We start from the raw sequence: 26,710 nt of genomic DNA on the forward strand, positions 1-26,710 counted from the left end.
GCATTTGCCCCCCATCAGTACGTAAGTGGGTATCACGGTGATACCAACGGAATACAGGTTTTCTACATTATTTACTTGTACATTCTAAAGGATATTATGCGAGGTCGCGTAGCGACCGAGCTAGAAGATTTTTGCATTTTTATTAGTCTAAACGCTGCACTCTTGGGCACTCCGGAGCCTAAAAGTGTGTTGCCATCTTTAGTATGTATTCGCTTTACATTTTCTTTATGCACTTTTTCAAATTTCAGGGGGGGGGGGGCGATCCCCCCTAAAAAAATTGAGTGGGGGGGGGGGGGACGTGTCCCCCCGTCCCCCGGGATCGCCGCCCCTGTCTGCGACTAATATGATTGTGAGTTACATGAAACGGGGTAGTCCATGAACAAACAGGGTATATGACGAGGTGTGGCAAAAACCTTAGACAAGTTTAAAGGAGTCTGCAGTGGTTCGGTGTAATATCATTGTTATTATTCCAATATCATGAGAATCTTTTTTGCACAATCTTAGGTTATATTCTTAATGGTAAGATATCATTTTGTACTGGTGGCTCTTTTTTAGAGTGTATTGCTACTTCCAGTTTGTCTACTTTACAATTGGGCTATTTACATATGGTCTACACCCATAGGTCTAATAATCATTTAATCATGAATGATTATAACATGTATATGTTGTGCAGTGCCAGGAGTGTCTAGTCTGACAGATATGAGCGCCATGATTATTATTATTATTACATGTGCATAGATGTAATGCTTGCTTGGCTCTCAATCAAATTTACTTTCCGATGTATTCTGATTATTTTTTGTTGTTGTAATTGTATAATTTTTACTATATTTAATGCTATTAAGTATTTTGGTCATTGCGATTAATGTGCAAATTAAAATCAGGTTATACTTACTGATTATAAGTGCACTTTTGGGGTATTTCTATATGAAGACAATATTTATCATAGTATGTAATCATTATGACAATCGTGTAAATGTTCATGTTTTATCCTCTGTAGAGGTTTTGATTCAATGTTTTCCTTTTTGTAATATTTGAGTAATTGAGTTACAGAATTGTGGGTATTGTCTAAAAGTGGTTAAATTTTCTTGAGCACGATGTTTACCTTCTGAATTTAGAATATGCAATGATTTCATCCTCAGAAACTTGGTTTGATCAAAGTGATATTATTATGATTGTAAATATGCACTTTCTTATGCAATGTCACCCCAGTAAGGGGTACTTTGAACATGGTACCATGTTGTACTAGCAGTTGTATGTTTCTAACCATGGTTCAGTATTGGCTGTATTGTTATATCATGGTACATGTATTTTTCTCCTTTTGTTTGCAATTAATTTGAATATCCATCATGGGGGAAAAAATGTTTTGTTTGTTTGATTGATTTTATTTCTGTTTTCATATAACAAATACGAGGTTATACATGTCTACATAAGTATTACATAGATAGCAAATCATGCCTAATAATATTATACAATAACCATTGTTAGTATACAATTGATGCGCAGGTATATGTGGGTCGATAGGAATCGTTTGTAATGTAACTTTGGTCATGGTCTAAACACACTAGGCGTAGCCGAGTTTGTTTTAGACCTGCCCAAAGTTACCGCGTAGACTAAAAAGTGATCAGGACAAAAATATGAAGGGGTCGAAAGCTCATAACTTCTTAGTCAGGATGTAGTTGTATTTGATTTTGGCAAAGAGAGCTTCCTGAAACACGTATAGCGGACAAGTAGCCTAACGCTGATATTAATAGTCAAGAAGTTAGACTTGTCACGGTTTCGAGAAACGGGCCCCAGGTTTCTTTGCGTCCATTAACAATATTCTGTTATCACGGCCAGGCATCATCTGAATCGTCGTCGGAATTGTCGTCAGAACAGCTGCGGCACTTGTGCGAGATTTTTAGGAACATCTCCTCGATATTACGATACGTGATCGCCCAAATGAAGCCTTCCAGAGGCATCACGAGGCTAAATATAGTCAATATTCCATGCACGTCTTTCAAGGTCTCTTCGTTCCCGGCGAGGTACGTCTCTGAGAGCTGGCTGGCGATGTAGACATTCGGCATACCGACGGCGAGCGAGACCGCGCAGCAGACATTGAACGGGAGACTGGCGAAGAGAGCAAAGACGATCCCGCATACAAAGCCGATCGGTGGTAACGATATGGTTCCGACCCAGATGCGCCAGTCGACCATGTAATATTCGGGGTTGGTGATGCCATTTAGGACAGGGGTGATGACGGCGGCGATCCAGAAGGCATTGCTGCAGATCTGAGAGAAAGAAGATGGGGAGGTGCAAGAGAGAGAGAGAGAGAAAAAAAAACGGTGAGACATTGGAATCCAGAGATTGATAGATAGATAGAGAGAGACGGATCGAGACAGAGAGAGAGACGTATCGAGACAGAGAGAGAGAAAAAAAAGAGATAGAGAAAGACTAGTATACAATTTCAGAGACGGATCAAAGGCATAAATCACTTTGAACTGTAAGAAAAAAAGGTGCTCTGTGAAATACCTTTTCGGCTAGATATTGGGAAGAGGAAATGCAATGTGTAATATAAATGGGTATATGCAGGAACAAGGTTGTCGATTTGTATCCGTGGTTGGGGGGATGATAGGTGCCAAAATATTTTCGGCAATGGATCAAAGCAACCAAGAGGTAGAAGCGTGTGGCAAGTTGCACCCCATCCCAAGCGCGTAGCCAAAATTTCATTTTAGGGGGGGGGGGCGGTAGTGAGCACGCGAAACGTGCGAAGCGAGCTCCCTAGGGGATAGGGTGCAGGGAGCGGGAGTCCCCCCCCCCCCTCCCCCGCAAAGCGCGGAAGCTTTGGCGTTTCACTAAATTATTAGAGAAAGAAGACGATTCGTTGGACCGTTCTCGACTCTTAATCCTTGTTTGAATCAAGTTCCCCTTCTCCACGCGTAGCGCGGAAGCTCTGACGTTTCATAAGATTAATAAAGAAAGAAGAAGATTCGATGTACCATTCTCGACTCTTAATCCTTGTCTGAATTCATTTTTGTCTATTCCTGCGCGAGCGCGGAAGCTTTCACATTTTATTACATTATTAGAGAAAGAAGACGATTTGTTGGACCATTCTCGACTCTTAATCCTTGTTTGAATCAAGTTCCCCTTCCTCTGCGCTGACGTTTCATAAGATTATTAAAGAAAGAAGAAGATTCGATGTACCATTCTCGACTCTTGATCCTTATTATTTGAATCAAGTTCCCCTTCCTCTGCGCTGATGTTTCATAAGATTATTAAAGAAAGAAGACGATTCGATGTAGCATTCTCGACTCTTAATCCTTGTCTGAAATTCATTTTTGTCAATTCCTGCGCGAGCGTGGAAGCTTACACATTTTATTACATTATTAGAGAAAGAAGACGATTTGTTGTATCGTGTCCTTCATGAATTCACTCCCCCCCCCCTACCGCGCGGAAGCTTTGACGTTTCAATAAATTATTACTCTTAATCCTTGTCTGTATTCATTTTTCGCCCATCCCGCGCGAAGCGCGGAAGCTTTACCGTTTCTTTAAATTATTAGAGAAGAAAGACGATTCGTTGTATCGTGTCCTTGTCTGAATTCAGTTTCCCCCCTCCCGCGCGAAGCGTGGAAGCATTGACGTTTCATTTGACTATTATTCTTAATCCACGTCTGAAATCTTTTTCGCCCATCCCGCACTATACGCGCGGAAGCTTTCATAAGTAGATAAGTGATAGGTAGGCCTATGTAAGTCTATAAAATGATTAATGTGCATACATTAGGTTCATTCTACCTTCAGATTAGTGGAACTATTAAAGTTACAGTATTAGATGGACATTTACACTAATGTTCTTCTCTTTAAAAAAGAAAAAAATTGCCGATTTCTGACCGTTTTGGGACGCCGATAAAATAAGAGAAAATGTTCTTGTTGAAACAATATAAAACCCAAACTGGCTACTTTTTGAAGAATACTTAGCGACATGACTGTTTGCGATTACTTACCGAATTTAGGTGAAGAAAAAAGATCATGAGGCAAGTTCAGTAACGGGTGACGAATAGATCACACCATTATTTCTGAAGGTCCTTAATTACCAAAGGTTCTTGAAAATTTGGAACACGTTCAACATATTTTCTTCGTTAGTTCGGCGAACGTTAGATGAAGAATGGCGTATTGAATTTCAATAGAATATTGGTGATTCCAGCAATTCGCTGCTTTCGCCCACTGTTCCTATTGCAATGAGATGCCCTTTTTAAAAAAACGGTTGTATACCCCCTGTCCCTTTCTTCATCAGCTTTAAGTGTGACTAAAAGCAAGTTCAGGTTCTGTCCGTTTTTATATATGTGTTATTCTTCAATCATGTCTGTCCTTCCTTATTTACACGCATCCAAAACAGATCGCGCGATCCCCCAAAATACACCCGAGTGTGAGAATAAAAGGTAATGAAGGACTGTGCCCGTTTTAGCATTGGGGGTGTGCTATTTTCTCAGCTGATCATGATTGGGGGCGCGCGACCCGGAAACAGTCCATGCATGCAAATGGACTAGGTTCACGTCATATTGCTCCGATTGTCTCATTTTCGCTCTCGTGAACATTGCCAGCACAAACCACTGACCTCTACCTCCTGAACGGATCATCGCCCATTCCCATTCAATATACGTTACGTACTAAAAGGCTGTATTGTCTGACCGTTCATGAATATTCATGTTTTTGCTAAACTCGGCAAAATGTTTGCTTTTACTAAATGGAAAAAAATTACGGTGGGGGGTTGGATGAAATGGACATAATGAAATAGGTAGAAGTGATCTATGATAATTCATGCTTTTTATGTTTCGTGTGCTCGACCTATAAACTTCAAATCGCTTGGTAAACTGAGTCCAAAGTTAGACTTGTTTCACATGTGTATTATAGGCAATGACGAGCTTGTAACCTATTTTGAAAAATTACGGTGGGTGAACTTTCAAAAGTCAATGAGACATGAGGGCTCCGATGAAAGAGCTAGTGATAACGTACGTCTGGGTGGATGTGCTTTTCGTTTAAACAAAAAATGAATTTTTAACGATTTTAAAAAAAAACGTCCATAGGCTAACATGTTAGGCTGCTGAATCTGATCATGCTCTGACGATAGGGGGCGTTGTGAAATGAGACTAAACGGAGCCATATGTACAAGCCTACCTTGGCCACTAGCCTTCCTTTGAGTTTCCCGTAGGTCTTCTGGTACAGCACACCCAGGACAGTAGGAATGATTATCAAAAACTCGGTCATGACAATGTTGAAGGGTATGGCGACGACGAAATACTCATGTGTCCAGTTACTGGCATAGGAGGAGAACCACAACGGGATGAGTCCGACGGAGAGGGCGGTAGAGAACATGGCCATACACATCCTGTACGCGAAGCGGACACAAAGGGAAAATTAGTTGAATTTCTTTATTGTCATGCACAAATAAAAAAAAAAAAAGGCATAAAGATAATTTTACGACTCACATTTGTATAAAATATAACAATAGATTAACATATCATAAACAAATAACTACACATAACATAAATAAAATAACAGTGTAATATAATTTCATCTCTCTGTTGAGAGCCAGAGGAAATATTTGTAGTATTTGTACTCCCCTCTCTCCCAGCAGACAAAACTAACTTGAATATATTCTAGAAAATGTACATGCCAACAATCAATGACCTATGAATATAGCAAATCACAGCCAAGATGTAAAGTGAATTCTATATCAATGATTACAAATTATGATAAATGCATTTTTGTTTAATAGCAGACATAAACTAACCGTATATCATACTGGATATCAAAGAGGAGAGACAAGAGAGAAAGAGAGAGAGAGAGAGAGAGAGAGAGACGAAGGGACAGAGAGAGAGAGAGAGAGAGAAAGAGTGAGAGGGAGAAAGGAAGATATGAAAAGTTTAGCGTGAGATGATGCATATACAATTTCATTCAAAACATTGCTTTGTAATAGACATTATTGTTATTGCACCTGTGCTTAGTACCGTTACATAACATATGAAACACTATTATATGCATGCCAAAAGACAATTAGTAGGCTATAATATAATATTCGAAGCGATCAAGGCATCGATCGAAACGATCGCCAAGTTTATGACAATGACGCTGTATTGATATTTAGCCCGTAATGGAAATAATGGGCAAGAACCCATATCCTGATGATAATTGAATGTTTTGATTGAAGTTTTAATAAAAGCTTGGGATTAGTGTGTAAATGACCGGGTTCTCATATATAACGACATACAGGGGGGGGGGGTGCCGCTCTAATGGGTCACTCTTTCACAAAAATCTCTAAACATGGGTCCCACTTTTAACAAGAATGATATTAAAAATGGGTCCGTTTTTTCAAAATTTCAAAAAAAATTGCAAATTCGAAAAACAACCGCAATTTGTGACCGCCAAAAATGGTAAGGGGTTTCGAGGCTTGAGCGGCACACCCAGTTAAAACCAAATCTGAGTATACAATTATAATATTATCGCTGAAAGGATATTGTAGCCATGGATTTTTTTTCTTTTTATAAAATCTTTTTATAAAACTCCGAATATCATAAATATTGGGATCAAGGAAAAGATTGGGAAAGATTTTTTTTTTTTTTTACGAACCCGACAATGACGACGCCGTCGCCGTAGTAGACGAGGACGGCACACAAAGGCGATACCGGGGAGCATGCCAACATGATCATAGCCACAGCCTCGCTGGCAGACATGTCGAGGAGGAGTGCGAGCCCGTAGCCGATGACGGGCTGGAATAGGGACTGGAAGGTGAGTCCGATGACGACGCTCTTGGAAAGATGCGTATCCCTATCTGAGAAGTCTTTGATCGAGATGACGCAACCCATGCCGAAGAGCGCAACGAAAATGCTTGCGCTGCTGATGTAGAATCGGGCTGACGCAAGGGACGATACCAAGGCCTATATTTGGGAGAGGGAGGAAATGAGGGACAATTGTGCTTTGCGTCAAAGATGTGGGCCCGAATTCACAAAGGAGGTTTGTCGACAAACCTAGGTTTATGTGCGTCATATGACGCGTTTCGATGCGTTTCAGACCAAGGTTCAGACTTGGTGTGAAACGCGTCATATGACGCACATAAATCTAGTATTTGGTGAATTCGGGCCGTGATATTTGCTTATCGAAATTCATACAACAAAATATACTACATGATACTTCTTCATGAATAGTAACAAAGTTGCAAGAGTGAAACAGTCACTTAGGCCGAAAGGACGGTTATATAGGGAAATTAAATCCCATACCCAGGTGCGGCGATCCGGGGGGAGGGGACACGCCCCCTCAATTTTCTTAGGGGGGGGGGGGGGTCGTCCCCTCTGGAAAATTTGAAAGAGTGCAAAAAAAATGTATAGCAAATACCGACTTAAGAATATAACACACATTTAGGCTCTGGAGGGTTCAAGAGTGTAGGTGTTTAGACTAACAGAAATACACAAATCTCCTCGCTTGGTCGCTAGCCTCCCTCGCATAATATCCTTCAAAATGTACAAGTAAATGTTGTAGAAAATCTGTAGTCCGTTGGTATCACGTAGTTAGTTTACATTGCATGTTTGCAAGTAATATATCAGTGCTACAAAAATGGATATTCCGCTTGCTCTTTTCAGTAAGGAGTCCCTACAACATTTATATATATGTATATATATATATATATATATATATATATATATATATATATATATTTGCCAGGCTGATATTTACCATTTCAACTCATAGCGATATCACTATAATTATGACGAAGGCCTAGAGTGGGAAATAGAAATCCCATCCATGTCCAAGCTCTCTGCTTATTAACATTACCCACTAAACTAATATTTACAAGTCACAACCCTTCGGACTGCACACTAATTACCGGCAAAGTAAAAGTGAAGAGTTAAAAATGGTCTATTGCTTGGTTTTATACTATAGCTTTGCTAAGGAGTGTAATTTCGTGATACAACAACGGTTTAAAAACCTGTGAGGGGGTAGTCACTGCGGTCACTTTGGCCCTTTCGTTCTCTATGCTCCCTCGCCCCTCGCATTGGCGTACTGATGGGGGCATTGGGGCAGTTGCCCCCCTCCCCTAATAAAATTCAAGCATTTTTCTCACTTTTTTTGTAAATTCTACTTTTTTATGCGTTTATGGAAAATGAAAAATTCCCAATTTTACAGTCAGGCAAAAAATATGCTCATTTAGAAGCCGTTCAGGGATTTTCAGAAAGCATGATTTTGGCAAAACTGCAGAGGGATTGTGTATAGTGGATACGTCTCGGGACTGTAAATGTACGGAGTACGAATCCCTAGCAGACATATATCTATATTTGTCACTCTAGACTCACTTAGCGCTATTTTCGCCGGAGCTATACCCGGGGTTATATAATATCCAAAGTCCTTATCAAAATGTAACCTCATGAAATTATAAAGACGTTATATCACAATGCGTTATAATTGCGCTGTACAATTAGGACCGAATAAAATATTGTAATAATCAATCCACCTTAAACATTTTTAATTTTGTGCAACACAATTCGGTACAATGGTCTGAAAATCATTACTATTACTTTTAATACTGACTTGGTAGAAGTCGATTTGACAACTAATAGTCGTTATTTTTTTTTTATTATTTTTTTTTTTGTAAAATGAATTTATTGGTAAATATATGCATTTGACCAAATCAAACAATCATAAACAATCAATTAAAATAACATCGTAGCATCTTAACATAGTTCAATCCACCTTAAAACATGCTTCCGATTCTTCTTGACCCCTCACCCTCTCATCCGCCCTTTTTGTTGACAAAATCCTGTATCCGCCCTGAAAGACTTACCTGATGACCAGTTTCTTGGGCTTCCTCCAGAGAAACACTGTTGGTCAAGTTTGAGTGAATGACCTCCATAATGATCAGAAAGAAACCAATTCAACGTCACAATCTGTGGAAAAGCAGAACAATGTTATTTGAACGAATTATGATGACAATAATATCGATTGTAATTATAGACAAACGAACCTATACCCTATATGTTAAATACAATCAGTATAAAATGTTGTACTCAAAGAGATTTCATTAATTCATTTGATAATGTGTAATAATTAGATTGTAGCACGTTGTTATTCATATATTTATCTATCATATTCCAAAGTTTCTTTTACTTGTGTACATTGTTTCTGCCATTGTTTTCTTCCTGTTTGTATTTTTATATTTATTTTAATCCAACCACACGTTTTGGTTCCAATAAATAAATAATTGAACAAAAATATTTTATTAACATACACCCCACCCCTCCAACAGGCAGGTAAGTTTTGTTGATCCCTAACGGAAAAGGAGGAGGAAGAACAAGAACAAGAAGAAGAACAATAACAAGAAGAACAAGAAAAGATGAACAACAAGAAATCCCAATCTTTGCATGAGCAGACAAAGTTTATTTTTAAATTTGATACTGTAACATTAGCATAATTATAGAAGTGATGTTTATTACCATAGTCCATTGTGCTATAAGTTTGTTTTGTATATAAGGCAATCAAGGAGCTTTCAATATATCTATTACCTCTAGCCGCCCCCCCCCCCCCACACTGCCCTAATGGTCAGAGGACTCTTGACCTGTCACCGGAGTCCGATATAAAAATGTCCGGTTAAAAGTCCGCAGGGTAGTCCCGTGATACCAGCACATTTCAGCTATTCAATCAGTACAAACCCCATATAACAGTTAGTAATCTAATGTCGTTTATTCAAGGATTAATAAGGCCTATTATTGACACAGTATTTTATTCACGTAATGAGCCATAAAGCAGGATGTTGCAGTGTTGTTGATTCTAAACGCAATATACCGATAACAATATTTGCATATACCCGACGTGCTTATCATCACGATCATTATACGGTGTTATATTCTATTGATAATAAACAGGGCTGAGAGAGAAATAAAGAAGATACCGACGATGTTCATGATTTGATTTTTTTTGTCTTTGATGATGATAACTTCGATGATGGTCATGTTGATGATCATAACAATAATTATAGTCGTATAGTCACTGGATGTTATCCCATTTACTCTATTGATTTCAACAATATTTCCAAGATTTGGTTTTATAGAGATTATTAGATTACGTTTTAATATTTTGTTTTATTAGTCAATTTAATCCATTGGAACTGTTATATAGCTGGGGCCTGAACAACAAGAAAAACAACAAGAAGAAGAACAAGAAGAAGAACAAGAAGAAGAACAAGAAGAAGAACAAGAAGAAGAACAAGAAGAACAAAAAGAAGAAGAACAACAAGAACAACAAGAAGAACAAGAAGAAGAACAAGAAGAACAAGAAGAAGAACAAGAAGAAGAACAAGAGGAGAAGAACAAGAAGAAGAACAAGAGGAGAAGAACAAGAAGAAGAACAAGAAGAAGAACAAGAAGAGAAGAAGAAGAACAAGAAGAAGAACAAGAAGAAGAACAAGAAAAAGTACAAGAAGAACAAGAAGAAGAACAAGAAGAAGAACAAGAAGAAGAACAAGAGGAGAAGAACAAGAAGAAGAACAAGAGGAGAAGAACAAGAAGAAGAACAAGAAGAAGAACAAGAAGAAGAACAAGAAGAAGAACAAGAGGAGAAGAACAAGAAGAAGAACAAGAGGAGAAGAACAAGAAGAAGAACAAGAAGAAGAACAAGAAGAGAAGAAGAAGAACAAGAAGAAGAACAAGAAGAAGAACAAGAAGAAGAACAAGAAGAAGAACAAGAAGAAGAACAAGAAGAAGAACAAGAGGAGAAGAACAAGAAGAAGAACAAGAGGAGAAGAACAAGAAGAAGAACAAGAAGAAGAACAAGAAGAGAAGAAGAAGAACAAGAAGAAGAACAAGAAGAAGAACAAGAAAAAGTACAAGAAGAACAAGAAGAAGAACAAGAAGAAGAACAAGAAGAAGAACAAGAGGAGAAGAACAAGAAGAAGAACAAGAGGAGAAGAACAAGAAGAAGAACAAGAAGAAGAACAAGAAGAAGAACAAGAGGAGAAGAACAAGAAGAAGAACAAGAGGAGAAGAACAAGAAGAAGAACAAGAAGAAGAACAAGAAGAAGAACAAGAAGAAGAACAAGAGGAGAAGAACAAGAAGAAGAACAAGAGGAGAAGAACAAGAAGAAGAACAAGAAGAAGAACAAGAAGAGAAGAAGAAGAACAAGAAGAAGAACAAGAAGAAGAACAAGAAAAAGTACAAGAAGAACAAGAAGAAGAACAAGAAGAAGAACAAGAAGAAGAACAAGAGGAGAAGAACAAGAAGAAGAACAAGAGGAGAAGAACAAGAAGAAGAACAAGAAGAAGAACAAGAGGAGAAGAACAAGAGGAGAAGAATAAGAAGAAGAACAAGAAGAAGAACAAGAAGAGAAGAAGAAGAACAAGAAGAAGAACAAGAAGAAGAACAAGAAAAAGTACAAGAAGAAGTACAAGAAGAAGAACACCAAGAAGTACAAGTAGAAGTACAAGAGGAGAAGAACAAGAAGAAGAACAAGAGGAGAAGAACAAGAAGAAGAACAAGAAGAAGAACAAGAAGAGAAGAAGAAGAACAAGAAGAAGAACAAGAAGAAGAACAAGAAGAAGACAAAAACAAGAACAAGAAGAAATCCCAATCTTTGCATGAGCAGACAAAGTTCATTTTAAAATTGAATACAGTAGTATATAGAATTGATGTTTATTACCATAGTCCATTGTATTATAAGTTTTGTATATAAGGCAATCAAGGAGCTTTCAATATATCTATTACCTCTAGCCCCACCCCCACCATACTATAGGCGGCCAAAAGGGCCAGAACTAATAAAATAAAATAAACAAACAATGATAGAAATAAACAAAGATTCAGAAATAGACATGGAGATAATGCAAAATTAAAGACAACCTCACAATTTAAGATCACTACAAAAATAAATCAACTTTCGAAATAAATATAACACAGGAATAAAGACAACTTCAGAATTAAAAATAACTGCAAAAATAAGGACAACCTCCGAATCATAAAGAAAACTTCGGACATGAAGATGTCTGCAGAAATAAAGACAAACACAGAATTAAAGATAAATGCAGAAATAAAGACAAAACCACAGAATTAAAGATAACTGTAGAAATAAAGACAACGACAGAATTATAAAGAAAGCTTCGGAGATAAAGATATCTGCAGAAATAAAGATAACTACAGAATTAAAGATAACTGCAGAAATAAGGACGACCACAGAATTGAAGAAAGCTTCGGAGATCTAAAAGACAACCACGGTACGTGAAGAAAGCTTCGGAGACAAAGACAACCACAGAACGGAAGTTTAGAAACTAGGTAGATAACGACTGAAATTAAGTCTACTATAGAAACGATATGTCCGCTCCTAAAATTATACTACCAACTACAAATACATGATCAAAAACGCAAACAAACTGACAATAAGAGGACGAGTGAGGGTGTCCTAACGCAAAAATTAACCGAGAACGATATTACCTACTTCGTTGTGATGGGCAGGAATGTTTGAGGGTGATGAGGAGAGGAAGGGCATAGTCATGTAGATTGGATAGTTAGGGGCTAGTGGTGGGAGGGGGGGGGGGGTTGGGAAGGGGGTGTTAACGGGATATTAAGGAGTGTATACCTACTTCATTTTAAGGGGATTTATTAATTATGGACAGTGGACAAGATTGTCTGAGAGTGAGAAGAGGGAGGGCATAGTCATAATGTTGATTTGATGGTTAGGGGCTAGTGGTGGTGGGGGGGGGGGGGGGGGGGCAGGGAATGGGCCTTAATCGAAAAATAAATGAGTGTATACTACCTACTTCGTTTTAAGGGTCTTTATTAATTATGAACAGTGGGCAGGAATATTCATGAAGCTTGGATTATAAGGGGCTAGTGGTGGAGGCGGTGGGGGGGGGGGGGGCAGGAACGGGACGAACAGGGGATTTAAATGAGTGTATATTACCTGTTTCGTTTTAAAGGTAATACAAAATTTTGGGAATTTTTGAAAATTGGGTGGATAATGATTCTTTACAAGATAGTGAGCAACAAAAAAAAAATTGGCCCTCGAAAATTTAAAAAGTTGCACCCCCACCCCCCCCCCCCTTGAGCGCCAGGGGGGGGGGGCATCTCCAAAAAAGGGTAAAATTAACGTTAACAAATGTAAAAATAGACATTTTTTCCAGGCCCCCCCCCCCCTGGCCGCAAGAGCAAGCGCGGATCCAGGTGGACCAAGCGGGCCTTGCTCCCACCCCCCCCCCCCCCCAAACAAAAAGAGAGAGAAGAAAAAGAAGGGAAACGGAAAGAGGAAAAAAAAGGGAAAGAAAAAAGAGGAAGAAGAAAAGAAAAGGGGAGAAAGAAGGAGATCAGGGGGGCGTAAAGGCCATGCCTCCTAGGCTGTTGCCTCCCCCCCCCCCAATCAAAAAAAATAAGAGAGAAGGAAGGAAAGGGGAAAAAAAGGAAAAGAGAATATAAAGGGAAAGAAGAAAAAAAGAGAAAGAAGAAAGGTAGGGGAGATCGGCTTACACCGAAAGGGTGCGGTGCGGTGCGGCGCGGTGTGGTGAGTTCAACGCACCCAAGCGATAAAAGCCCCCCCCCCCGCTTTTCTCGAAAGGGTGCGTTGAGAACGGAGTACCGTCTTAACACACCCTTTCGAGAAAAGAGGGGGGTCTTTTCTCGAAAGGGTGCGTCGACTAGTCTTTCACATCAGTCGTTTAAAATGTTTAAGGAATATAAATGTCGTTTTATAAATTGAAATAATCAAAATTGAAACTTATTTTGCGTAGTCTTGCAGATCAGGCATTTATAAGAATTAAATCAGTAAATAAAAAGAAACACAACGAAATAATTAACTTAGATATTTAAAAAATGACAAATATAGGTGTTTAGCTAGTCTTGCATATCAGTCATTGATTTATTGAAATAAAAAATAATATTCATTTCTTTTTTTGTATGGAATTCAGTTTTTAAATGTTAACTAGTCTTGCATATAACTGTCGTTAAATTACAAATAAAAATTAATTGCCATTTTACTTAATCAGACACATGTTTATGTATTCGTTAAGTCTTGCTGAAAAAATGTAGGGGTGCACATGCTTTTTAATGTGTTTTTTTAATTTTATATTCTGCCGAAACAAATTGAAATTATCTATTATTGTCTATAACATCTAAAAAATGTATTCACCGGCATATATGCCATCTATATTGGTTGTTATCCACACAAATTTAAATTTAAGGAAAGTCACATTCTTTCACATAACATGCCCTTCTTTAGTTCAAAATAAATGTGTCACCTTCATAATCAGTTATTATCCAATTAAGACAGCAACAAGACATACCTAATCAACATTCACTCACACACCGGTTCAACTTTTCTACAAACTTCTTTATTGATGCTAATTAAAAAGACGAAATATAATAAATAGTTTGATATAAAAGTCAACATATTTATTACTTTTCAATAAACATTACATAGCAAACAATAATAGTAGTAACAATGAAGGTATTATGGTGAATTCAACAGAGATGGTTCCTCGCATGGGTCTGTGGCACTCTGTGCTGATCCCATAAAAGCTCCACCCCCCTCTCTGTCTCTCAGGCGCGGATCCAAGGGGGGGTCGAGCAGGCCTTGCCCCCCCCCCTCAAAAAAAGAGAGAGAGAGAGAAGGAAGAGAAGGGGAAGGGAAAAGAGGAGAAAGGGAAAGAAAGAAGAAATAAAAGGGGGAAGGAGACCGGGGGCGAAAGGGTCTTGCATCGCAGGCTGTTGCCTCCCCGCCCCCCCCCCCCCCATAAAAAAAATAAGAGAGAGAAGGAAAGGAAAAGAAAAAAAGGAAAAGAGCAGATAAAGGGAAGGAAAAAAGAGGAAGAAGAAAAGAAAAGAAGGGGGGTATCAGTTGCAATTTTCTCGCCAACAAGATCGGGATCGGGAGGCCCCCCCCCCCCCCCCCCCGCCTCCTTATATTCCAGTCTTCATGAATATTCCGTCCCTCTTCTCATCGCCCTCAAACAATCCTGCCCACTATTCATAATCAATAAAACCCCTTAAAACGAAGTAGGTAATATAAACTCCTTTATTTTCAATTAATGCCCATTCTCTGCCCCCCCCCCCCCCACCACTAGCCCCTAACCATCCAATCTACATATGACTATGTCCTCCCTCTTCTCACCCTCAGACAATCTTGTCCACTGTTCATAATTAATAAATCCCCTTAAAATGAAGTTAATATACACTCCTTAATATCCCGTTAACACCCCCTTCCCAACCCCCCCCCCAAACCCCACCACTAGACCCTTACTATTATGACTATGCCCTCCCTCTTCTCACTCTCAGACAATCTTGTTCACTGTCCATAATTAATAAATCCCCTTAAAATGAAGTTAGTATACACTCCTTAATATCCCGTTAACACCCCCTTCCCACCCCCCCCCCTCCCACCACTAGCCCCTAACTATCCAATCTACATGACTATGCCCTTCCTCTCCTCATCACCCTCAAACAATCCTGCCCATCACAACGAAGTAGAGTAGGTAATATCGTTCTCGGTTAATTTTTGCGTTAGGACACCCTCACTCGTCCTCTTAATTATTGTCAGTTTGTTTGCGTTTTTGATCATGTATTTGTAGTTGGTAGTATAATTTTAGGAGCGGACATATCGTTTCTATAGTAGACTTAATTTCAGTCGTTATCTACCTTTCTAAACTTCCGTTCTATGGTTGTCTTTGTCTCCGAAGCTTTCTTCACGTACCGTGGTTGTCTTTTAGATCTCCGAAGCTCTCTTCACTTCTGTACGTGGTCGTCCTTATTTCTGCAGTTATCTTTAGTTCTGTGGTTATCTTTATTTCTGCAGATATCTTTATCTCTGAAGCTTTCTTTATAATTCTGTGGTCGTCCTTATTTCTGCAGTTATCTTTAGTTCTGTGGTTATCTTTATTTCCGCAGATATCTTTATCTCTGAAGCTTTCTTTATAATTCTGTTGTTGTCCTTATTTCTAAAGTTATCTTTAATTCTGTGGTTTTGTCTTTATTTCTGCATTTATCTTTAATTCTGTGTTTGTCTTTATTTCTGCAGACATCTTCATGTCCGAAGTTTTCTTTATGATTCGGAGGTTGTCCTTATTTTTGCAGTTATCTTTAATTCTGAAGTTGTCTTTATTCCTGTGTTATATTTATTTCGAAAGTTGATTTATTTGTGTAGTGGTCTTAGATTGTGAGGTTGTCTTTATTTTTGCATTATCTCCATGTCTATTTCTGAATCTTTGTTTATTTCTATCATTGTTTGTTTATTTTATTTTATTAGTTCTGGCCCTTTTGGCCGCCCATACCACACTGCCCTAATGGTCAGAGGACTCTTGACCTGTCACCGGAGTCCGATATAAATATGTCCGGTTAAAAGTCCGCAGGGTAGTCCCGTGATACCAGCACATTTCAGCTATTCAATCAGTACAAACCCCATATAACAGTTATTAATCTAATGTCGTTTATTCAAGGATTAATGAGGCCTATTATTGACACAGTATTTTATTCACGTAATGAGCCATGAAGCAGGATGTTGCAGTGTTGTTGATTCTCAACGCAATATACCGATAACAATATTTGCATATACCCGACGTGCTTATCATCACGATCATTATACGGTGTTATATTCTATTGATAATAAACAGGGCTGAGAGAGAAATAAAGAAGATACCGACGATGTTCATGATTTGATTTTTTTTGTCTTTGATGATGATAACTTCGATGATGGTCATGTTGATGATCATAACAATAATTATAGTCGTATAGTCACTGGATGTTATCCCATTTACTCTATTGATTTCAACAATATTTCCAAGATTTGGTTTTATAGAGATTATTAGATTACGTTTTAAAGACCGTCACCACTACTGGGCCAGAAGGGATTAGACCACACAGAGAGCCATCGAGGTCACTGTGACAGGTGGCTATCTCATTAACTCAGCTCTCATTTAACATAAGAAAAAGAGGATCATGGGGGACCAACAGGCACCGATTGGGGAAGTTTTCTATATAGAGGGAGCAAGTAGCTACAAGTATGGCAGTGTGCCTTTAATATTTTGTTTTATTAGTCAATTTAATCCATTGGAACTGTTATATAGCTGGGGCCTGAACAACAAGAAAAACAACAAGAAGAATAACAAGAAGAAGAACAAGAAGAAGAACAAGAAGAAGAACAAGAAGAAGAACAAGAAGAAGAACAAGAAGAACAAAAAGAAGAACAACAAGAACAACAAGAAGAAGAACAACAAGAATAACAAGAACAACAAGAAGAACAACAAGAAGAACAAGAAGAAGAATATCAAGAACAACAAGAAGAAGAACAAGAAGAAGAACAAGAAGAAGAACAAGAAGAACAAGAAGAACAAGAAGAACAAAAAGAAAAAGAACAAAAAGAACAACAAGAAGAACAAGAAGAAGAACAAGAAGAAGAAGAACAACAAGAACACCAAGAAGAACAAAAAGAAGAAGAACAAGAAGAAGAACAAGAAGAACAAGAAGAACAAAAAGAACAAAAAGAAGAAGAAGAAGAAAAAGAAGTAGAAGAAGAAGAAGAACAAGAACAAGAACGAGAAGAAGAACAACAAGAAGAACAAGAAGAAGAACAAGAAGAAGAACAAGAAGAAGAACAAGAAGAAGAACAAGAAGAAGAACAAGAAGAAGAACAAGAAGAAGACAAAAACAAGAACAAGAAGAAATCCCAATCTTTGCATGAGCAGACAAAGTTCATTTTAAAATTGAATACAGTAGTATATAGAATTGATGTTTATTACCATAGTCCATTGTGTTATAAGTTTCAGCTATTCAATCAGTACAAATCCCATATAACAGTTAGTAATCTAATGTCGTTTATTCAAGGATTAATGAGGCCTATTATTGACACAGTATTTTATTCACGTAATGAGCCATAAAGAAGTGTGTGGCAGTGTTGTCGATTCTCAATGCAATATACCGATAACAATATTTGATAATACTCGACGTGCTTATCATCATGATCATTATACGATGTTGTATTATATTAATAATATACAGGGCTGAAGAGAGAGAAATAAAGGAGATAACGATGATGTCCATGGTTTGATTTTTTTTTTAATTTGATGAGTCATAACTTCGATGATGGTCATGTTGATGATCATAACAACAATAATACTCGTATAGTCACTAGATGTTATCCCATTTACTCTATTGATTTCAACAATATTTCCAAGATTTGGTTTTATAGAGATTATTAGATTACGTTTTAATATTTTGTTTTATTAGTCAATTCAATCCATTGTTACTGTTATATAGCTGGGGCCTGCTGGGCGGAGTCGACCGTTCAATGATTGAACATAATTATGATAGTCATTTGAAACTGATGTTCACTTATGAGAAGATTTAATACGATGTGTGTGTGTGTGTAGTGTATTTAGTCCATAACATTATAGTGTTCTTCTTTTTATCTTCTTCTTATTATTCTTCTTCTTCCTCCTCCTTCTCATCTTCCTCTACTTAAAATTATTTTGTCTTCTTCTTCCCCTCCTCTACTTCTAATTCTTCTTCTTGTCCCTCTCCTCTCCTCTTAACCTCCTTCTCTTTATCATTCACATTCTCCTCCTCCTTCTTCTTCTTCCCCTCCTCTACTTCTAATTCTTCTTCTTGTCCCTCTCCTCTCCTCTTAACCTCCTTCTCTTTATCATTCACATTCTCCTCCTCCTTCTTCTTCTTCCCCTCCTCTACTTCTAATTCTTCTTCTTGTCCCTCTCCTCTCCTCTTAATCTCCTTCTCTTTATCATTCACATTCTCCTCCTCCTTCTTCTTCTTCTTCCCCTCCTCTACTTCTAATTCTTCTTCTTGTCCCTCTCTTATTCTCCTTCTCTTTCTCCTTCTCAATCACCTCCTCCTCCTTTTTCTTCTTCTTCTTCTTCTTCCTCTTCTACTTTCCCCTAAAAGATATGCTTCCTTCAACCCTGAATATTCTTGCATAATTAATGAGAAGCGTGCGTTGAAGAGTAAGCTCCATGTGTGCCAATATTTCATATACGGTACAAGTCAAAATCGCCTTTCATCTATGCAAGTTTTCTTCATTCTTTTGAATCATAACAATCTGATGAGATTAATTGTTTTTAACTTACCAAGCAAATGTCTTCAGTAGTTTTGCGTCAATGTGCTCCCTAGCTGCATGTATCATCGTAAGCAATTGGGTTCCAAGGTAGGCCGATCTAAGACCCACTTGTCGAAATGTTGGCCAGATTCACTCACGCAAATGAGATCCAATTAAGTCAAGTCAGCGAATTTGTTTGTATACTAACTTAATTAAATCATTCGAGATGTTATAATTTTAAAGAGCCAAGCAGTACGACAAGTTTGGGATACATTCAAAATTGATAAGTCAATGACAAAATTTCTCTATAAATTCGACTCCTTTTAGTTTTAGCGCGCTGTACTGTACTGTGCTCTCGTTTGGCATCAGTGCACTGAGATTCAGCTTATAAAACCCCGTATTTTGGGTCCTTGCTTTTTCCCTTTAGAATGCAACATAAATCCTCTTTTAAGTTCTCCTTTTGTGGGTTCCTTTTAATTTTTGACCTCGGAGTCCAAAACCTTATTGTCCATTCAGCAGGCCTTAGCATTTCACGTTGAGCCATTCAGTGGTTGTGTATAACACTGGAGAACAAACAGTAGGCCTACCGGCGATTTTGGAATGCCCAGCCACGCAGGGCTAGGTGGAACTTTTTGTTTGGTGTTGGTTTTTTCGGCCCCTGTTAAGTGGCTTAGTATAAATCTTGAGAATAAACAGTTGCTTTTGAATGCCTAGTCATATAGTTCTAGGTTGAACTATAAAGCGGAGAGAGAGAGAGGAGGAAGAAAGAGCTGAGTGAGAGAGAGAGAGAGAGAGAGAGGGGGGGGGGGAGATACGAAATTTATAGCTGTTCGGTGGCTAAGTATAAATCTTGAGAATAAACAGGGTTTTTGAATGCCCAGTCATTGTAGTTCTAGGTGGAACTAGAGAGAAGCGAGAGAAGGAAGAGAGAGCTGAGCGAGAGACCATATTGCTCCGATTGTCTCATTTTCGCTCGCTCGATCACTGCAGCACAAACATAGCTCGTTCGACGTCACTACCAAACTAGCCAATCAGCTGTCAATGACGTCATATTGAATGCGGCGGCAAATATATTTTGTGAAATTATCGAGAAATTGACTATTTCTAATTGCAAACTAGTTTTATTTTTGGATGGAAAAGCAGCCATTGTTATCTTGACATTCATTGAAGTAATCAGAATAGGGTAAGTTACTTCTCAGATGATTCAAGAGGTCCATTTTGTAGATAATTTTTTAATTTCTTAGAATGTTCCACTGTGTTGCAGGGTACCGGGTGTATGCCATTGGGTGTAATGTGTTCGCGCGCTATAAGTACAGGCCACCGTGCCGTCGGGTGTATTTTCGTACTGATGTAGGTGCAAAGCTAGAATGGCTATCACGCCCACTTCCATCTCTATGCCTTTCTGAACATTCCTTTCCTTCTCAATACAATAACTTTCACCTGCCTAAGTTATTCAAACCGTACCGCCTCGCCACTTCCATAACGTAATCATTAAAAGGATCCGCATATACAACATTTTCCTGCTATACGTTGTACTGCAGGAAAATACAAATCTCCCTGGTATACCTTACAGTCTAAACGATAAATATGTGCCTTTAACGAAGCAGGCGACAATCGGCGTAGAAGACGACACTTGATAGTTATTTTGTATGTGAGATTGCTTTGCTAAATATAAATTACTTTGTTAATAAATATCAACTAAAATTTCTTTTACATTTCTTTAAACCATCATTGATATTTAATAATTCATGAGTGAGTAAAAGAAACATACCAAACTATATAATTATATGAAATACTTGGTGGCAATTAGGGGAGTTTGACGTGATGACCGATTGCACCCCTCTGTTAATAACCGAATAGTCCATGGTGTGCCATGAATATTCATGCTTTTGCTTACCTTGGCCATATGGCTCCGTTTAGTCTCATTTCACAACGCCCCCTATCGTCAGAGCATGGTCAGATTCAGCAGCCTAACATGTTAGCCTATGGACGTTTTTTTTTTTTAATCGTTAAAAATTCATTTTTTGTTTAAACGAAAAGCACATCCACCCCGACGTACGTTATCACTAGCTCTTTCATTGGAGCCCTCATGTCTCATTGACTTTTGAAAGTTCACCCACCTTAATTTTTCAAAATAGGTTGCAAGCTCGGCATTGCCTATAATACACATGTGAAACAAGTCTAACTTTGGACTCAGTTTACCAAGCGATTTGAAGATTATAGGTCGAGCACACGAAACATAAAAAGCATGAATTATCATAGATCACTTCTGCCTATTTCGTTTTGTCCATTTCATCCAACCCCCCACCGTAATTTTTCCATTTAGTAAAAGCTTGCAACCTATTTTGAAAAATTACGGTGGGTGAACTTTCAAACGTCAATGAGACATGAGGGCTCCAATGAAAGAGCTAGTAATAACGTACGTCGGGGTGGATGTGCTTTTCGTTTAAACAAAAAATGAATTTTTAACGATTTTTAAAAAAAACGTCCATAGGCTAACATGTTAGGCTGCTGAATCTGACCATGCTCTGACGATAGGGGGCATTGTGAAATGAGACTAAACGGAGCAATATGAGAGAGAGAGAGAGAGAGAGAGAGAAGAGATAAATATATGAAATATATAGCTAGGAGAAAGAGAGGGATAGCGAGATTGGGAAGGGAGTACGACGAGACCTGAAAACCACCTTTTTCACCCACTCATCATGTTAATTGGTGTATTTGTTAATTCGCATTTTATTCACCGGGTAGAAACGGCGGAACCAAAGACGTTTAAATATAATTACTCAGTTTTGAATGCTTTAATATTTCTTTTCAATAAAACGGTTAACAAAAAAACCTGTCGTGCACTAACTAATTAAATCAACTATTAGTTGCAGCAATATTTCTTTGTTGCGGTGTATTGCTCTGTATCTAAACAGGACTTTTTTTTCTCTGTTTCGCTATCGTTTCCCCTTTTTAAAATAAATAATTACCATTCAATTTTAATTATGAATTTCGAATTTCCATTCACATCTTAATTATATTTCTAAATTAAAGTCATATTTGCTCGATTAATGAAACAAAGTGAATTCATTTTCAATTCAACTGACACAGAAATCAGAATATAACACTTATACAAACCGGGATTGAAAAGGCCCTTAAAGGGATAGTTGAGTTCTGTTTTCAGACCGCAAATGCCTTCAAAGTGCATGGTTATTGCTCTTATTCTTATCTATGACATTTCTAGTGCCCTTTTAGAACCTAAAATTGCTATGAACGGTTAATTTTAGACCCCAAAATGTGTGAATTTAGCCAATACGATCATACCAATACAGCTCCACTTAAAACAAAACATGATGACCGTTAATTAATGTTTTAATTAAAAATAAAAATACATGGCCCGGCTGGTTGTGCATACTATAAGCAACACGAAATGCCAACAAAAAAGCTAACATCGGTATTGGCTAAAATACGAGGTAAAAGCCGTTATTTCTTTTTTTCAACGGTTTTTGCAAATTTTTCAAAATATCTAATATTTGTGGTGGTACGAAATCGTTATATTTATGGATATTTCAGCCGTCTCTGAACCGATTTAGATCAAACAAAGATGATTTTGTCATTTAAATATAATGTTCTTTCAAATTTGACACTCAGTTTTTCATAATCTCACAAAAAAAATATTTTGTGTAGCGCCCTCTGCAACAGAACTCAACTATCCCTTTAAGAGTTTAACATTAAAAAAAAAAACGTCATCACCTTTCCTTTCCTCCGAAACCGTCTTTTGGTAAGTTCTATTCAGTGTAATCGGGAAGGAATTCACTTTGTTTCATTAATTAAATCTAGATAATATCATTAATTAAGAAAAAATAATTAAGATGTGAGAGGAAAGTTGAATTTCATCATAATAATTGAATTGGATTTATCATTAAAAAAAAGGAAATGACAGAGAAAGAGAGAAAAGGGTCCGGTTTATAGACACAAAGCAATACACCGCAACAGAGAAATATTGCTGCAAATAATAGATGATAAAGTGCGCGTCGTGACGAGCGGGAGGCAAAGAGGTAGGAAGAGGAGAGAGAGAGAGAGAGAGAGGTAGAGAAGGCCAAAGGTGAGAGGGAGATGGAAAGAGAGAGGTAGAGAGGGGGACAGTAAAGATGAAAGTGGATGCAGAGAGAAAAGATACATTGGAATGGGAGGATGAGAAAGGGTTTTCAGCCTTAAACTCTAGCAACAATAAAAATTAAAGAAGAAAAACTTAACAGTTCTTGATAGAGGTAGGTATCTGTTTTAGAAGTTGTCACCCTCCCCATCCCATCATTACACCTGGGATGGGGGGGGGGGGGGAGTATTCAGTTCATCCTATAATTGCATTGTACATGTACAATTCCAAAAAGGAAAAAAGATGCAAGTGGACGACAAAATAAATATTGTTCAACTCATGTGTTCATTTCTTTCACAATTTCACAGCTCAAGTAATGCAACCAATAAAAACATACATAAATACAGATGGACTTACTCCTACAGTTGCAGGATTTGTAAGTTACCACACAAAAATAAATCTTGCCATGAATAATATTCAGATAGGCTTTAAAAAATATTTCAACACTTAAATGTCTGGAACGGTATATACATTATTCATATTCATTGCTTTGTGAAGATTTAAATTCACCTAAAATGTAATTAAATTGTAATGATAAGGTTGGGTCATTCAAAGAATCGATCAGATAGGTTTTTCCTAATTTTTATCGTTGATAATGGTCTGTTGTCACTCAAACTTTCAGATTAGCTTTATTAGTACATCTAGCATTGAAGTCACTACATTAGCACCATTTCTGATCATCCAAACAATGTTACAAACTCCCTTTAATATGTCATATTCTCAAGAAAAATAAATCGGGACAGATTGATTTGTCACATACTAAGCGTGGATTTAAACGTGCAACAGGGGATTAAATCTTTGACATGGGATGAAACCTTTGACATGGGACTAAATCTTTGAAATAGGATGAAACCTTGATATGGGATTAAACCTTTGAAATGGGATAAATCATTTGACTTGGTATTAAACCTTTGACAAGGGAACTAAGTATCTTCATCCCGGTTCGGAGGTTGATTACAACATCTCTCCATTTCACTCTATCCTCTGCCATTCTGGTGCAATCTTGCAGTTTTAGTCCACTCCAGTTCTTGACATTCTCTTCCCAGTTGATTCTAGGTCTCCCTCTAGGTCTACTTCCTTCCACTCTTCCTTACAATACATCCTTTAATTAAGAGGCTTTGGTGCCTTTTAACACGACAAAAGTTTTTGATTTTCTCTCCTTTACTAATCCTACTAGTGCAATTTGTTTACGCCCCGTCATGTGCAATATCTCTTTGTTGGTTATCATTACTTTCCAGAATATTTTCATCATTCTTCTGTAAATCCACATTTCAAAAGATTTTATTCTATTTCCAATGGCCTCGTTTTGTGTTTATGTTCCTGCTCCACACAATGGGACATACCATACATAACAGTTTACTAGTCTCAACCTAAGCGTAAATTTTACCTTTCTATCTGTGAATAATCCTTTCATTGCCAGAAAAGTATTCCGAGCAATTTCTGCTTCGCATCTGGAATCATCTGTGACATTTTGTTCTAATTAGATGTAATTATTGACCTGCTCACTGATATGTCCATAGAGTTCCAAACGTATTCTAGGCTTATTCTCTGCCCTACTAAAAATCATTTAGTAGTTTTGTTGACATTCATGCTTAGACCAAACTCTTCACGTTTGACTTTTACAATATCCAATACATGTTGTAAATCTTCTTCATTCTCTGCGCAAAGTACAGTGTCATCAGCCAGGATAACGCAAATTATTAATATTTAAACCCAAAGGCTAACACCTTTCATATCTGTAAGTTCCCTGAATACCAACTCTGTGCACAAGTTAAACAGAGATGGGGACATTACGCATCCCTGACGTACTCCTCTTTTGATTTTTGTGTAACCTGTAATTTCATTATTAATTTTGATGCCAGCTGTCTGCTCCCAGTAAGTTTAGATATGAGACGTATATTCTTTTCATCTAAACAAATTTGTTGTAAACTTTCAATCAATTTGTCGTGGTGAATTTTGTCGAATGCTTTAGAGAAGTCAATAAAGCACACATATATTTCTTTATTTACTGTAATATACCTTTCTGTCTTCATTCTCATACAAAATATTGCTTCTCTAGTACAACTTTGAGGCCTAAAACAAACATGTTCCTTTATAGTCTAGATGAAAGATAAATGTCATTATTACCCGTATCAGACATCTGAGCAGTGGTTTTTACTATAGTATTAATGACTGCTTTGAGAGAAATAGTTGTTTTTATACGCTCAAGGGAAGATTAGAATTGTGCTATTGCCCGAGGCGTGCCGAGGACAATAGCCCAATTGTAACCTTCCCGAGAGCGTATAAAAACAACTATTTCTCGAATATTAAAGCAGTCATTAATACTTTTATATGCCGAAAAAAAAAGAGTTAACTTATGACACCATCTTGGCCTTTATCTAGTTTGTCTGCACGGTTGTTTTTTTTATGAGTGTATTTTTGAGAGTAGACTAAAAAAAAATCCCATCTTCGACACAATTTTTTTTGGTTTTTTTTGTTGTCGAAGATGGGATTTGATCTCTTGCGTATCAACGATGATGTGACTAAAATCACAGCCTTAGACCCATCGCGCACTGATACCATCCCTTCAGTTTTCTCTGATTTATACATTAAAATGGATTGAAAACGGCTTCGCGTGTTGGATGCTTCGCAGCAGCTCCATTAAACGGGACCTTCTTTTACTTTTGCAATGCATTTGCACGAACTTAGATCAAGATCTATCGGCAAATGTTGTTTTTGGAAGTTTATTTTCGTCTTCATGTCAACAATGCAAGATAAAATTGTCGGTAAGATCGATCGAGATTCAATTGTATTGAAATTACCGACCAATTCATCGCACACGTACGGTATCCTCGATCGCTCAGACCATTTTTTAACATGTAAACCTATGGGTAATTCACCAAGACTGAACTATTTTCCCAGTAACCATGGTAACTGGGATTTTAGAACTATTTTTGAACTATTACATGGGTTTGGAATTTTACCGGGAATTTTACAGGAATAGTTGAACTTTATGAATGCAATTTCGACCAATCAGATAGCTGGATTTCTTAAGTGAGGTATATAACAAATCATATTACACTTGCTGGTAATCCTAAAAGGGCTAATCGGGGAATATGAGACCATATTTACCTTTCATAAAAAAAGCCTATGGACTTTACGTGTTAAAAAAGCATATAATATAAGACCATATTCACCGCGCCGTATTTTGTCATTTTCATTGCGCATCTATTATGCGTACGAGAACATGCGCACTTTGCGCGTACTCTAAATATTGTGACGTAATAGTCACACCAAATTGGGTACACTGTTTGCAGTGTATCGACAATTTTGTCAAGCAGGTGGATGCACAGTGCTGGTTTGACAAAGCTTGTTCAGTTTTATGAGATTGTCATGTATGTATTTGCTCTAGATGTCTGATTTAGATAACAATAACAATATTGACTGGCTTAACTTTCGGGAGATACCACATATATTTCCCTCACAAGAACCATATTGCCCTCGTCTTTGACTCGGGGCAATATGAGTCTAGTTTGGGAAAAATTATGTGGTATCTC

At 37.7% G+C, this 26,710-nt stretch overlaps 1 protein-coding gene across 1 annotated transcript; it reads right to left on the bottom strand.

The window, feature by feature from the left end:
- Positions 1 to 1,359: 1,359 nt before the first annotated feature.
- On the bottom strand, positions 1,360 to 19,627 carry LOC115917926 (ileal sodium/bile acid cotransporter-like). The gene is made up of 5 exons (XM_030981214.1): positions 19,068 to 19,627; positions 8,807 to 8,909; positions 6,601 to 6,908; positions 5,149 to 5,359; positions 1,360 to 2,267 (listed from the first exon to the last, which is right to left on the bottom strand). Exons 2-5 carry the CDS (start codon positions 8,873 to 8,875, stop codon positions 1,827 to 1,829), a joined length of 1,029 nt encoding a protein of 342 aa, XP_030837074.1. The 5' UTR covers positions 8,876 to 8,909; positions 19,068 to 19,627; the 3' UTR covers positions 1,360 to 1,826.
- Between the last annotated feature and the right edge of the window lie 7,083 nt (positions 19,628 to 26,710).

Source organism: Strongylocentrotus purpuratus, unplaced genomic scaffold, assembly GCF_000002235.5.
Source record: "Strongylocentrotus purpuratus isolate Spur 01 unplaced genomic scaffold, Spur_5.0 spur5_contig_821, whole genome shotgun sequence".
Classification (NCBI taxonomy): Eukaryota; Metazoa; Echinodermata; class Echinoidea; order Camarodonta; family Strongylocentrotidae; genus Strongylocentrotus; species Strongylocentrotus purpuratus.